The sequence below is a fragment of the Notechis scutatus genome, chromosome 1 (assembly GCF_049901735.1).
Source record: "Notechis scutatus isolate UNSWTSFEM ecotype Mainland chromosome 1, rNotScu1.2, whole genome shotgun sequence".
Taxonomy (NCBI): domain Eukaryota; kingdom Metazoa; phylum Chordata; class Lepidosauria; order Squamata; family Elapidae; genus Notechis; species Notechis scutatus.
In genome coordinates, this window is record NC_142009.1 from 50,923,405 (window position 1) to 50,937,971 (window position 14,567).

At 37.9% G+C, this 14,567-nt stretch overlaps 1 protein-coding gene across 2 annotated transcripts in view; it reads left to right on the plus strand.

The window, feature by feature from the left end:
* Positions 1-9,178, plus strand: part of KCNK2 (potassium two pore domain channel subfamily K member 2) — an 83,993-nt gene extending 74,815 nt beyond the window's left edge. For both annotated transcript variants that reach the window (XM_087963868.1, XM_026680360.2), the window contains exon 7: positions 6,907-9,178. In XM_087963868.1, the coding sequence (XP_087819994.1) occupies positions 6,907-7,224 (318 nt within the window). In that variant the 3' untranslated portion in view covers positions 7,225-9,178. The remainder of the gene's footprint in view (positions 1-6,906) is intronic.
* The last annotated feature ends 5,389 nt before the right edge of the window (positions 9,179-14,567 follow it).

A 14,567-nucleotide genomic window follows, 5' to 3' on the forward strand; every position in this document is an offset into this window, starting at 1 on the left:
ACCCCAAAAATGAACTTAAAATCAATGCAAATTAAACAAAACAGGACTTCAAAAATACAATAATATATTACGTCCAGGCCTGGGACCAAAGCTAAGTTTTTATAAATTTCTGGAAGCCTAGGAGAAAGGGCAAGAGAGGGCACTGTCTTTATTTTTGATTAATTGTATAGGTAGTCCTTGACTTCCAATCACAATTGAGCTCAAAATTTCAGTTGCTAAGTGAAACATTTGTTAAGTAAGTTTTGCCCCTTTGTACAACCTTTCCTGCCATGGTTGTTAAGTGAATCACTGCAGTTGTTAAGTTAGTAACACAGTTGTTAAGTGCAGCTGGCTTCCCCGTTGACTTGGCTTAACAGAAAGTTACAAAAAGGGATGACTTGACTCCAGAACCTACAACCATTGTAAATATGAACCAGAGGCCAAGTATCTGAATTTTGATCACGTGACTTGGGGATAATGCAATAGTTGTAAATGTGAAAAACAGTCATAAGTCACTTTTTTCAATGCCGTTGTAACTTTGAATGGTCACTAAATGAACTGTTGTATGTTGAGGATTACCTAAGAAGACTATTTTACAAAAAGTGCTGTAACAATAGGGAACTCCCACTCTCTAACAATACTGAATCTTCTGTAGTCAAAGTACTTGAAACTGTCAGTACATTAAACCAGGGGTGGGATTCTACCAGTTTGCACCTATTCGCTAGAACCGGTTGTTAATATTCTAAGCAGTTAGGAGAACCGGTTGTTAGAAGAATCCTGTAAGGAAGGCAAGGATGGAAACATTCTGGTGTTGCTTACAGAAACTGCCTCTCCGTTAACCCTTGTTACATTCTTGGAAGGACTAGACTTCCTGTCTTAGGTACTTCTCTGGAGTTTTTTCCCCCTCCTTTGCTGCTACTTTGCTTGTGTGGAGTGACCATTCAAAGTTACAATGGCACTGAAAAAAGTGACTTATGACCATTTGTCACAATTACAACTGTTGCAGCATCCCCACAGTCATGAGAGGCCAGGCGAGGAGATGCGTGCCTCGATGTGAGTGATATTGAGTTGGCCACACTCAGCCAATAACATGACCACCAAGCCACGTCCACCCAATCACATGACCACCAAGCCACGCCCAGAGAACCGGTTGTTAAAAATTTTGAATCCCACCCCTGCATTAAACCATATCACTTACAGGATAATTAACAGTTTGTAGATCGGTTCCTAGATGCTTGGAATGGTTGTTTATTAAAATATACAACATTTGACCCATTTTTTTCTGCTCTTAGTAGCAAAAATGTAATTGATAGAATATGTTCACAAATGGGGAGATCCAGTCTGTTATAATCAAAACCAGTTTATGCTGATGAATTGAATTGAGAGGAGACTGTTTGCCCTCCCACTGCAGCCCTCCATGTATACTTGCTCCAGATGGTTCTCTAAGCTGCCAAATCATTTTAAGAGTATAAAAGCTACAAGTGGGAGAAGAGGAGCTGAAAGTTCCCTCTCGTGCAATTCTGGAATGCACTCATTATGCAGAAATAATAATGTGCAGGCACAAACAATATTATTACTGTTTAAAACACAACAAAAAAGAGGAGTTTTGAAGCACACTATTGGAGTTGCAATTTCAGTTACATAAAGGACGGGTATTTCAATCATGCTGCATCAGTTACTGAGTTACTGCCAGGCTACAAATTAAGATTAAAATTGAATGTAGCTTGAAAAATGTCATACCTCAAGGACAAAAGAAGGCTGAACAGGCACTAAAGGTTTTATAATAGGAAGAAGAATTAAATTACAATAGTTTGTTTCTTATATGCTCTGGCAGTCTGAAAATTATTTCGTTCTCCATTTGTAGCCTTTTGAGCTTCTGTCTTTAGCAATCCATGGGAAAGCGAGCTGCATTATGAAAATGTAACATTTCCTTGTAGTGCATTTTAGGACACAGAATTACTGAAAGTCCAGAGAATCTATCTGGACCATTATTATTATAAATAGTGTTCTGATATAGCAGAAAAGAATGATACTACTATATATAGGTCTGTTCTCAATCTGATACATAATCACTCTTCCAAAAACAATCTTACTGTTTCTTACATTAATTTTACATTACTTATATAGGCTTTATGAATTGTTTCTATTTAAATGCATCTAGGGTAACGTTAAAAGAGTTATGGAGAATTTTATTTCCAAACTATTATTACATAGACTACAGAGACCCATTGTGATAAAACAATTTGTCATAATTAATTTGTCATAATTTGGATGCTACTTTTGGAATAGTTTAATTGTTTATGCATATCCAGAGAACTAATTGGTGAGATGTAGGCGCCATCACTGTAGGTTTTTGAGAAGAGATTGGATAGTCATTTTTGGAATGGTGGAAAGATTTTCTGCTCGTCTAGGAAGTTAGAAAGTAAGAAGTCAGACTACAAGACTTCCAAGTTCCCTTCTAACTCTGTTATTCTGTAAATAGAAAAGCAGACATTATTACAAGTAGCTGAGATGCCTAACATGGAAAATCCTACCAGGAGCTGGAAATGGCTGGGTTAAAAGACAGCCCTGAGGCACAGATCATAGCAACACAAGAACAGGCACTATATACCAGACCATTTCTGCTGGGGTCGATTGCACTAGAGAGGATCCAAGGTACAGACTATGCAGAGAGGCCTCAGGGACACGTAGTGGCAGGTTGTAACATGCAGGTAGGAACATCATATATTGAAAGGCACAACCAGGTAGTTGGCATTGTGTTGTGCCCCTGTCGGAATCTGATTCGGAGGGGGAGGCCAAACAGCTGACAGGGAGTGGGAGTGTGGTTCCGTTAGCTGTGGAAGAAACGGGGGAAGGGCAAAGTCTTGCTAGGCAGAGGAGGGAAGAGGTGAAGCAAGGGAGAGGGAATTCAGAGGAAGACCCAGGTCCACCCCGTCTTCATCCTAGGGCACGCAGAGAGGAATGGAGAAGGGAGCAACGTGAGTTGCGTGGCTTACGGGAGAGCAAAGGGCCCTGATTCCCTTCATTAGCTGCAGCTGGGAACAGAATGTATAAAAGAGGAAGCTGCGCACAGCAAGCTGTTGGGAACAAATCGTAAATTTATCTGGTATCACCTGGTATATTTAGCTTATCTGTGTTCCTAGCATCTTCCCAACTGTGTGAGTTTTGCCATGCTTTCAAGTCTCAAAGTCCTTCTCCTGTCCTGTCAAGTTAATTACTGCAGCTTGGTTTGTTTGGACTTTTAGTTACAGTCTGTATGTACCTTGTTTTGGACTGAATTTTGTCCAGTTAAAGGCTGTTCCTGGGAGAGTTTTTCTCCAGCAGAAGGTAACCTGGACATTGGGGGCAATGTTGGAGATAATAAAGGGACTCTTCTTGCTTATTTGACTGCATTGCCTTTGTGCCATGCCCCGGGTCATCACACATTGTGTACAGGAACTTCTGCACAGTTTATAAACTACATTCTCCCAGGTTCAGGTAGGGGATTCCACAGAAGGTTGTGGAGAATAAAAGGGTTAAGATCTTGTGGGATTTCCAGACCAGAAAAGCAGATACTGGCTAATCAGGCAGACATCAGGGTAGGATACAACGAGACAAGGACCAGAAGACAGCAGTGGTGGTAGATGTAGAGCTGCCAAGTGACAGCACTATCAGAAAGGAGTATAAAAATCTGGAGAAGTACCAGGGTCTGAAGGTGGAACTAAAGAGAGTCTGGAAAGTAAAGGCCGAAATATTTCCAGTAGTGGTAGGAGTATTTGGGAGAAAGGTTTTAGCAGATTCCAGGAACAACTTCAGAGCTCTCTGTCCAGAAGAGTTTAGTGCTAGGAACAGCTGAGATACTGCTCAAATCCCTCAAATTGGCAGACTCCAGTAGAGGGCCCAAGATTGAGAAAGACACATACTACCTATAGGGATAGGGACAGAATTTTTAATTTTTGTTATATGATTGGGTTGCTCATCTTTGCCTCATAAGCTATCTTACATTTTTACTGTGCACTTAATCATTTTGATTAACTTACTTGGACAAGGTGGCTAAAGCTCCAGTACAAGAACTTTTTAATACTGGGCAACAAAATCCAGAAATTATGGTCAGCAAGGAGGAAGGGAGGAGAGTCTTTCATCATATTCTGTGAATGAAGCACTCCATAAAATGGGATATGGTTAAAAAAAAAGAAACCAGTTTTGAAAACAATTCATGTGCATAAATAAGTAGAGTAAACATTTGTGGTATAATGAAAATAAATTAATTAGAATTAATCAGTTTCTATTATTTTGATTTAGTATGGAAAAGCAATATTTCCATAATATGTTTCTATTGGTTTTGGTTTTTGAACCAAATGAGGTAGTCTTTTAATAACAAATGCTTCTTAATCCATGTCACTTAATTAACAAAAAAGGCTGTGCACATTTGGTATCTATTTGCTTGTCAATGATTGACTATTTTATGGTTACATTAATTTATTTAAGTGTTTCTATTTTTTATAAAAATATTCACTTGGAAATAATTCAGATAACAATCTATCACTTTTTTCTGAATGTAGTAAGCCATGAAAATTGGAGCTGATGGAAACATGTGGGCTACACATGTTTTTGAAGAGGTACTTTGTTTTGTTGAAAATAAGAATATGAAACCCTGGTAATTGAATCAAAACACCTCACTGAAGAAAATAGGTCTCCAGGATCTTGGATAATTAATTTTTCTAATTTATATGGCTGCCAATTCATGGCTCCAGTTAGAGTTAACAGAATAACAGAGTTGGAAGGGACCTTGGAGGTCTTCTAGTCCAACCCCCTGCAGGAAACCCTGTAGCATTTTAGACAGATGGTTGTCCAATCTTTTCTTTAAAACCCCCAATATTGGAGCACCCACAACGGCTGGAGGCATATTGTTCCACTGATAAATTGTTCCAACTGTCAGGAATTTCTCCTTAGTTCTAGGTTGATTCTCTCCTTAAATAGTTTCTATTCATTGTTTCTTGTCCTGCCTTGTTTTGAAGAACAGGTTGACCCTTCTTCTTTCTGGCAGCCCTTTAGATATTGGAACATTGCTATCATATCACTCCTAGCCCTTCTCTTCATTAAATTGATTAATGATAACTCTGCAATGATAGATGAGTTTTGATTTGGGGACAAAGAAGGATGAAAATATTGGAATGGGATTGAGCTCTTGCTTGCTCTTTTTTCCACCAGGATGTTTGGGGACTTTGGGCTGTATGTGTGTAGGTGTTATGAGGACACTAGCTCAGCAATTAAAGACACTGAATTTGTCAGCCAGAAAGCTGACAGCCTGAGTTCAAGACTTGAGCGCCATGCAATGGGGTGAGCTCTCGTTGCCTGCTCCAGCTCCTACCAACCAGGCAGTTCAAAAGCATGCAAATATAAGTAGATAAATAGGTACCACTTCAGTGGGCAAGGGAACAGTTCATATACATAAAGAGGAATCTGTTTTATAAAAGGACTACCTTATTTTATAGAAAATTATTTTCAATGAATAATAATTATTTTTTGTGCTATTTTTGGCATGCTTTGGCATATAACTTTTGGATGCGGTATGTGTATAGATATACATTTCCACACGTGAATACAAGTAATCCTTGTATAATTACCACAGTTGGGATTGTCAACTTGATAGCTAATCACATGGCTGCAACAGGCTTGTGATGTCATTTCCCTTTGGTCATTAAAGGAATCATTGCAATCATAAAGTGAGACATCAGGTGACTCTGACTTACAATTTTATTTCTGTGCACTCCATTAACTCTGCTTGTTGGAAGCCAGTGGTGAAGTGTGTGAATGGTCATCATGTCATTGTGAAAGACAATATGAGAGTTGGTCACCAAGTTGGTTTTTTTGCACTTTTGTAGTGTTGCATGGTCATTAAATGAGGCAGTCAGTAAGCAAGGGCTACCTGTATGTGCAAAAATACCCACGTGTGTCACACAAAAAGATTTATGGGGAGAGGGTTATCCAGGACTGATTTCAGCTGAGTAGACCATTCTGTCTTGACAAGATGGGGGAAACCGGGTATTACCTAAGAGTTTGGGGTTTAGAAAGTTTCACATTCAATTTTTTTTCGGGGGTGGAGGGTCTTTTAGATTCTGCTGGTTCTTCCTTTCAATGTCATAATGCAAATCATCCCATAATGTCACTGAACTTAATTAGTTAAAGAAATATTTATCTCATATCATCATATCCATCCTCTGAGCCCTTTATGCATCAGATTGGAAAATGTTAATGTCCAAGAAGCCTCTTACTCTAGTGTATTGTAAGTTTCACATTATAATGTTATACTGCAGTGGAAGGAGAAACTGGCAATTGTTCTGCTGACTTGACTAAAACTGTCACTTGCATTAATCCTCAGTTGGAAATGGCCCTAAAAATAGAACTGCGACAGCTGACATTTTTCTTTTAAAAGCCTTCTCCGTCTAAATATAGAAAGGCCTATGTTGCCTCTCACAGGAATTATTACATGCACAAGCCAGGGTATCCATAAATAACCATGGCATCTCCCCTGGTAACAACACATAACATGCACTCTGGATTGCTGGGAATTCAGCTCTCCTGTCCAAATGAGATTGTCTCAGCTGTCAAGCCTTAATTTTTAAAAGCAATTTCACCTCAGTGGCCTATGTAGCATTATAAAAAGAGCTGCGAAATGTTTTAGAGGTAAAGATCTTAGATGTTGCAATGTGTGTCCTTTTTATTAGATGAGCAATGAGGTGGTTAAATCCTTGGATTGGAACAAAATAGAGATTAATTAGATAGCCAAGGAACAGAAGGTCTCTTAGAAAGGGTAGCTGTCAGGTTTTGAACACTTTTTTTTACTTTTTTTGCACCTTTATCCACATACACCATTTTTTAAAATAAAAAAAAAATGCAACGCAGTACTAACGGTCTCTCTTTCCTTCTTCCCACCTGATTCCTTAGGTGGGAGAGTTCAGAGCTCATGCAGCGGAGTGGACAGCCAATGTTACCGCAGAGTTCAAAGAAACCCGGAGGCGCCTGAGTGTTGAGATCTATGACAAGTTCCAGCGGGCTACCTCCATCAAAAGAAAGCTCTCTGCAGAAATGGCAGTAAATCACAGCCAAGATCTGACTCCTTGCAAAAGAACCTTGTCTGTCAACCACCTCACCAGCGAGAAAGATATCTTGCCTGCCCTCACAAAGGCAGATAGCATTTATATGAATGGCTTGACTCCTCACTGTGCAGCGGAAGAAATTGCTGTGATTGAGAACATTAAGTAGCAGTGACTTTGAAGCCTGATCTTTTAATAAGAAGCCACCTATGGTTTAGACTTACCTTGTAGGTCCGATTATTTTCCCTCTGTCCATAACCGATGCCAATAGCATTTTTTAAAAATCATATGCATGAGTTCCAACAGAAATCTACCCACAATATGGAGTCATCATTATATTTCTTGAAAGACACAAGATGAATGGCACTTTGGTCATTGACAAATGCTGAACTAAGCAATGTTCAATGCCTTTATATATATATATATATTGGTGCCCAGAGTGGTTTTCGTTTTTGTTTTTCTTCATCTCTCCTGTTGTGCTGCAAGGCGTTAAGAATGAATAATGCTGGTTTAGGTTAACAATGTAGCTTTGAGAGATCAGTCCTTAAACTTTTCAGGGTCTACCATGCCACGCCTAAGAAAGGACCATACATGGACTACAATCTATATGTAAATGGCAAGAAAATCTTATGCAGCCTTTTACCTAAGAAATTTTTGTCAGTGCCTTATCTTTTAAAGAAACAGAACCTCTATATCTTTCATATGGGTTTTTGTTAGTTTGTTGGTTCTTGCATGAGTCCAATATCTCATGTTTATATTTCCTCTTGCCCTCCCCCAACCATGTTTTAAGGATGTCTGAAGCCAAGGATACCAGCGTTAAGAAATATGCCAAATCAAGGACATCAAAATGCCACTTCTAATCTAGCTTTAAAGGCACTGCAATTATAAAGGTTGCAAAAGGTGTCCCCTATAATTTTTTTAAAAACTCAGGTGCAGATAATACATGTACACTCAATTGATATGTAGAATTTATGGATCCATGTCAGGTCTCATTATTTAAACTCTACTCAACCTTTCGTAGCCATGCACCATGTACCAAAAATCTTCAGTTGCGTGTTCTTAAATTATCTGACAAGAGATACATCTTGGTGCAATAGATTCTTTTGCATATAAAGAATGCAGACCAATCCTGAATCAGCAGCAGGTCAGCTACTAGTAAATGCAGTGCTGCTGGCAGAAAAGCATTCATTTCCTCCCCCTCCCCCCCCTGTTTGTTTTATCTGTGTCATGTTAGAAGCTCACTTAGCACAGGGATCGTGCCTGCTGGATTGCTTTCCTTGAATGTTACATCCTACATTTTTACCCACTGCAGCTGGGAATAAAAGTAGGAATGCAATTTAAACTGGCATCACTGTGACTTTCAACACCAAGGATATACAGTAGATGGTATCTGAAGACAAATGCAGACATGGAAATAGTTGATCAATAGCACAGAGTATAATTAAATAGGTGGTTCTTGGTTGGTTATAATAGGCTGATAACGCAGATCTGAAACCAATCCTTAGACTTTCTTTGATTGTTTTAAAAGAAAACAACTTAATTTTATAGCCTCTTGTGTCTTCTGTTTCTAAGTGTGTGTATGAGATTCAGAAGGAATGCAAAATTTAAAATAATGGAATGGAATGCAATGGCTTGTCTTTTAAATTGTTTTTAAACATTTTATTCTATTGAAACCTGGCTGTATATAAATACCCCTTAAAAGATTAATAGGCAGCCTGATCCTCAAAGCATAACTAAGGTGCAAGACTCCACTGAAATCACAGGAGCTTACACTGACAGAGCTATTTGAGGCCTTCACTCTTGGCTCTGAGTATTTAATACAAAATGGGACTTCAATTGGATTAAATAACATATCCGTATCATTTTAATTATTATTAATAGCAGTATAAACTATGAATGTTAAATTTATGAATGCTTCATTTTTTTCCTAACAAATCTAAGTTATAGGTGTAAATAGCAATCAGTGAAGAGTTAACAAGAGTGTACATCTCAGATCAGTAAAGTTCCATTAAATATATATCAGGCCAAGCTCTTCAAAGAAAAAGGCCCCATCACCACCATTGCCCCCCAGCACAGTGTTCTGAATGTCAACATGGTAAGAAAAGTGGTCTTACCATGTATAAACTGTGAATTGTAATGAAAATATAAAATAATAAAGTTTTTAATTTAAAAAATGTTTTAATGAATCCTGCTTGTGGCAACTTTAATGCTGGGAAAACTTCTATAAAATCAGGACAGTGGAGCTCTCAAATTTTGATGATTTCTATACCCAATTTTAGCCTTCTTAATTTTAATAAAATTATTTATAATAGAATAAGAGTTGGAAGGGACCTTGGAGGTCTTCTAGTCCAACCCCCTGCCTAGGCAGGAAACTCTACACCAAAATGGTTATCAAACATCTTTTTTAAAACTTCCAGTATTGGAGCATCCACAACTTCTGGAGGAAAGTTGTTCCACTGATTAATTGTTCTAACTGTCAGGAAATATCTCCTTAGTTCTAAGTTGCTTCTCTCCTTGATTAGTTTCCACCCATTGCTTCTTGTCCTGCCCTCAGGTGCTTTGGAGAATAGCTTGACTCCATCTTCTTTGAGTCAGCCCCTGAGTTATTGGAACATTGCTATCATGTCACTTAGTGGTGGGATTCAACCAGTTTGCATCTGTTCGGGAGAACCGTTCGTTAACTTTCTGAGCAGTTTGGTGAACTGGTTGTTGGAAGAAATCATTACGGCAGAGAACCGGTTGTTAAATTATTTGAATCTCACCACTGATGTCACTCCTGGTCCTTCTTTTCATTAGACTAGACATACCCAGTTCCTACAACCATTCTTCATATGTTTTAGCCTCCAGTCCCCTAATCATTTTTGTTGCTCTCCTCTGCACTCTTTCTAGAGTCTCAACATCTTTTTTACATCATGGTGTCCAAAACTGAATGCAGTATTCCAAGTGTGGCCTTACCAAGGCATCATAAAGTGGTATTAACATTTCACATAATCTTGATTCTATCCCTTTGTTTATGCAGCCTAGAACTGTGTTGGCTTTTTGGGCAGCTGCTGCACACTGCTGGCTCATATTTAAATGGCTGTCCACTAGGACTCCGAGATCCGTCTCACAGTTACTACTATTAAGCAAGGTACCACATATACTGTACCTATGCATTTGATTCTTCTTGCCTAAATGTAAAACCTTACTTTTTTCACCATTGAATTTCATTTTGTTAGATAGCGCCCAATGTTCAAGTCTAAGATCCTTCTGTATCTTAAGCCTATCTTCTGGAGTGTTGGCTGATATTTTTGATATAATTTTGGCTGATATAAACAATAATTCCCCCCAGAAACATTTTGTTTCTTCTCCAATTAATTGTTCAGGGTTTTTTCCTCCCTATGGCTACTGCTTTATACTTCCATTTTGTCTTAAACATGTTCACCTTAATACAACAAGCACAAAGTGGTACACACAATAGAGCATTCTTGTTCATGAAAGCTGTCTTATCTCTAAAATGCTACTGCAAAGCACTCTTTTTATTTCTAAAACAGACACTTTCACACACATATTTAGATATAGCTTACATGATATATTTCTGTTGGGTCCAGAAAAAAGTTGTTTTATGCAAAGTCCTTTTATAAATCCAGTTGCGTATGCAAATAATCTACTTGCATATCTCATGACTATAACATTAAATTTCTCAAAACTCAGTCAGCAAGGTTCCCAAGCGATAGCTATCAGATCCAGCTATTTCACTTTTATTTTAATAGTGGGAAGATAGGGTATTAAACGCTAATCAAAATTCATGTCTATGCAGGTGTGAACATGGATTTTTGATTTACCTAGAAATCTTCTTCATTGTACTAGAATGAGTCCTGTTTTGTATTTAATGGAATATGTACACCAGGTCTTCTTGGATAAACAAAGCTGGCTGATAGGGGAGCTCCATGAGCTGAATTATCTTATATAGGTAGTCCTTTATTTACAACCATTCATTTAATGACTGTTCAAAATTACAACAGCACTGAAAAATAGTTACTTATGACCATTTTCCACAGTTAGCAATCCTTGCAGCATCCCATGGTCACATGATAAAAATTTGAATGCTTGGCAACTGGCATGTATTTATGACAGTTGCAGTGCCTTGGAGATACATGATCATCTTTTGCGACCTTTGAGACAAGTCAACAAGGAAGCCAGATTCACTTTAAAAAATGTATTACTAAACTGCAATGATTTACTGTGGCAACCGTGGCAAGAAAGGTTTAAAATGGGGCAAAGCTTACTTAACGACTGACTCATTTAGCAACAGAAATTTTGGGTTCAATTGTGATCATAAATCACCACCTGTACATTAAAAAAAAACCTCTAGACTAATAGAAAAGCATCATTACCAGGGTAGTATTGGACTCTTTATTCTTTGACCATGGATTATCAATTATTATTTATTTTGGTATGAAACATCAGTGTGATGCATAGCCTGAAACCAGCCTGAAACATCTGGACATTCTTCCAGACATATTAGGCTCTCATATCTGGAGAATTCTGAACATCACAAGATCAGCAGTGACATAATAGGGAAGAGGATATTCAGGACTTGGGATAGCATTTACATAAAGCAGATATTGATCTAATAGGTGTCTATATGTGCAGAAGGGTAGCTCTATGATTTATATGGTTGTTCTTCTTTAGTGCCATCTGCTAATGATAGGATGGTGACCATTTTCTGGGGAAATGTAGTAGGGCTACCGTGATTTTCCATTGCAATATTACATGGTAGTTAAAAGAGTATAGTCCAACTTTATAGGTAATTTTATTCTGAAAGATTATATAACTGCTACATATTATTATTAGGAATTCTTTTGAGGCACAGTAAGTCCAGCACTGCCTAACTGAACTCATCCCACAGGATTAAGTCTGGAAAACTAATGAGAACTGGAAAAACAGGTCATTGGGTGAATCTGAATGGCTGCATTCAGGATGGAAGGCCAAAAGTTTTACATTAAATATTACAAAGAATAAATGTATTATTGTTGCATTTAAAGAAGTATTTCAGAGTCAGTGTTGTGGCTGCATACTATGTACTTTGTGCTTGATGATTCACAGATTATGCTTATTGTTAAAATTGGTATTCCACTTTTTCACTTTTTAAATATCCAAGGTGATATCTAAACAATATTTTTGTTGTCTGTGGTTGAGTTTTACTAGCAAAAGTAGCTGTTTCTCTGAAGAGGAAGTGTTGTCATCCGAAAGGACATATGCAAAGTCTGGTCAGGTTTGACCTTTCTAGAACGAAACACACACACACACACACACACACACACACACACACACACCAAGATTTCGTTTCTTCTGATTTTTCAGCTTCTGATTCTTGATCATCAATTTTCTTCTTTATCAGAATAGAATCTGGTTCATGATAGTTCTTTTACTAAACAAATTGGAATATATCCAAAATATGTGGATAATTGAGTCTAGGACTATTACTTTAATAACCAGAAGTAGACAAAATTATACTTCTGTACTAGATGAAATTTATTTCTGCCCCATTCTTCTCATTGGTTTTATAATTCCTTCCTCTTATTTTGATATTTGTGTACATTTATTTATTTATTTGGTATATGGCACATGTTAGCTAGGGATCACTGGGGTGGCTGGCTGACTCTGTGAAAGAAATTTTTTCAGGCGGTGTTATCTTTACCCGTGGGATGCCTGAAGGCTGGTAGGCAGTTGGGGAGGCTCTTTTCTTGTCCCTACATGCTTTATTTGCTCATGGGAATTGAGCCGCCGACCTCAGCAGTGCGCAGGCCCAGCATCTTATCATGTGAGCCATCGCGCCCCCCCATTTGTGTATAACTATATGTTCACAGGGATTATTTAAAAATCACCTGATATCTAAAAATGATGCTAATTTCAATTTCCATTAGTATAATAGTTGTCCAGATGTGAAAAAGTATGTGAACATATAACCTTAATATATAATGCCAATGATGAAAGTATCCGGTAGAAGTCATATTATAGTGTGGTCTATTTATTTATTAATCATTGATAGATATACTAAAATTTAAAAAGTAATCAAGCTCTATTGATATAACCAGGATTAATTACCCAGAATCAGATTATGAAAGTGCATTTTCTCAACAACAACAAAAAAGACTAATCGTTGAAATCCATATAAACATGCTATAGTAGCACATGGAAACTATTAGCCACCGTACAGTGCTTCATGATGTAACCAGGCAAAGTCACAGGTTCTTGAAATGTGAAATGGTGTGCTTTATTACACCACACAGTAACAGCATTAAGTTTTTCCTCTTCTCCAGGTTCATTAGAAATAAGCCATAACTCAAATTTGTTACTGCTGGAGTATTCTTCTAGTGTACAGCAACCACTTCACTGGTATTCTTTGCTAAACAGGAATTGGTCAATTAGCATTTTAAAAGTTTCTTGTAAAATGACAGTTATATTCATGTACTGGTAGCCCTCAACTTATAACAGTTCATTTATTGACCATTCAAAGTTACAATGGCACTGAAAAAAAGCAACTTATGACCATTTTTTCACATTTACAACCTATCTAGCATTCCCATGACCTTGTGATCAAAATTCAGATGCTTGGTCTCTGATTCATATTTATGACTGTTGCGGTTTACCAAGGTCATGTGATCACCTTTTGCAACCTTTTGACAAGCAAAATCAATTTGGGAAGCCAGATTAATTTAACAAGCTCATTACCAATTTATCCACTGCAGTGATTCACTTAATAATCTGTGTGGCAAGAAAGGTCATAAAATGGGCCAAAATTCACTTGACAAATGTCTCACTTCACAACAGAAATTTTGGGCACAATTGTGGTTGTAAGTCAAGGACTACCTATATAAAGGTAAAGGAGTTCCTGCGGATTTTATTCCACTACTCATTGCCAACTATAGGGAGCAGTGTTCATCTCCATTTCAAGGCCATTGAGCCAGCACTGTCCAAAGAGATTTCAGTAGTCATGTGGCCAGCACGATGTCATGGAGCGCTGTTACCTTCCCATCAAAGTGGTACCTATTTATCTACTTGCATTTGCATGCTTTTGAACTGCTAGGTTGGCAGGAGTTGGCGCAAGGATGGGAGCTCTACCCATCACATGGTGCTTGGGTCTCAAACCCAGCTTGCCAGCTTTTTGGCTGATAAGCCCAGGGTCTTAACCATTGAGCCACTGTGCAGCATCATATTCATGTGTATGCAAGCAGATTCAGAATCATATTACTATTTCTCTAAGATATTTAAAATCTCCTTTCTTTCCATCTTCCCAGCTTTTTAGGCTTCTCAAGGGAGTTAAATCTTCACCTAACTTATCCAAAATATGATAATTTGAGCTTGGTTACCTTTGCCTCAAGTGAGAAATCTGAAGAGGGCTAGATACTGACGAGGGTGGTGTACTGAGTTTTTTTCTGCTCTTTACTGATCCAGTTATTTCCTTTAATATAGCCAGTTCCCCTTATTAAATATCTTATTAAATAGTGTGCTAAGTGAAGCAAGATG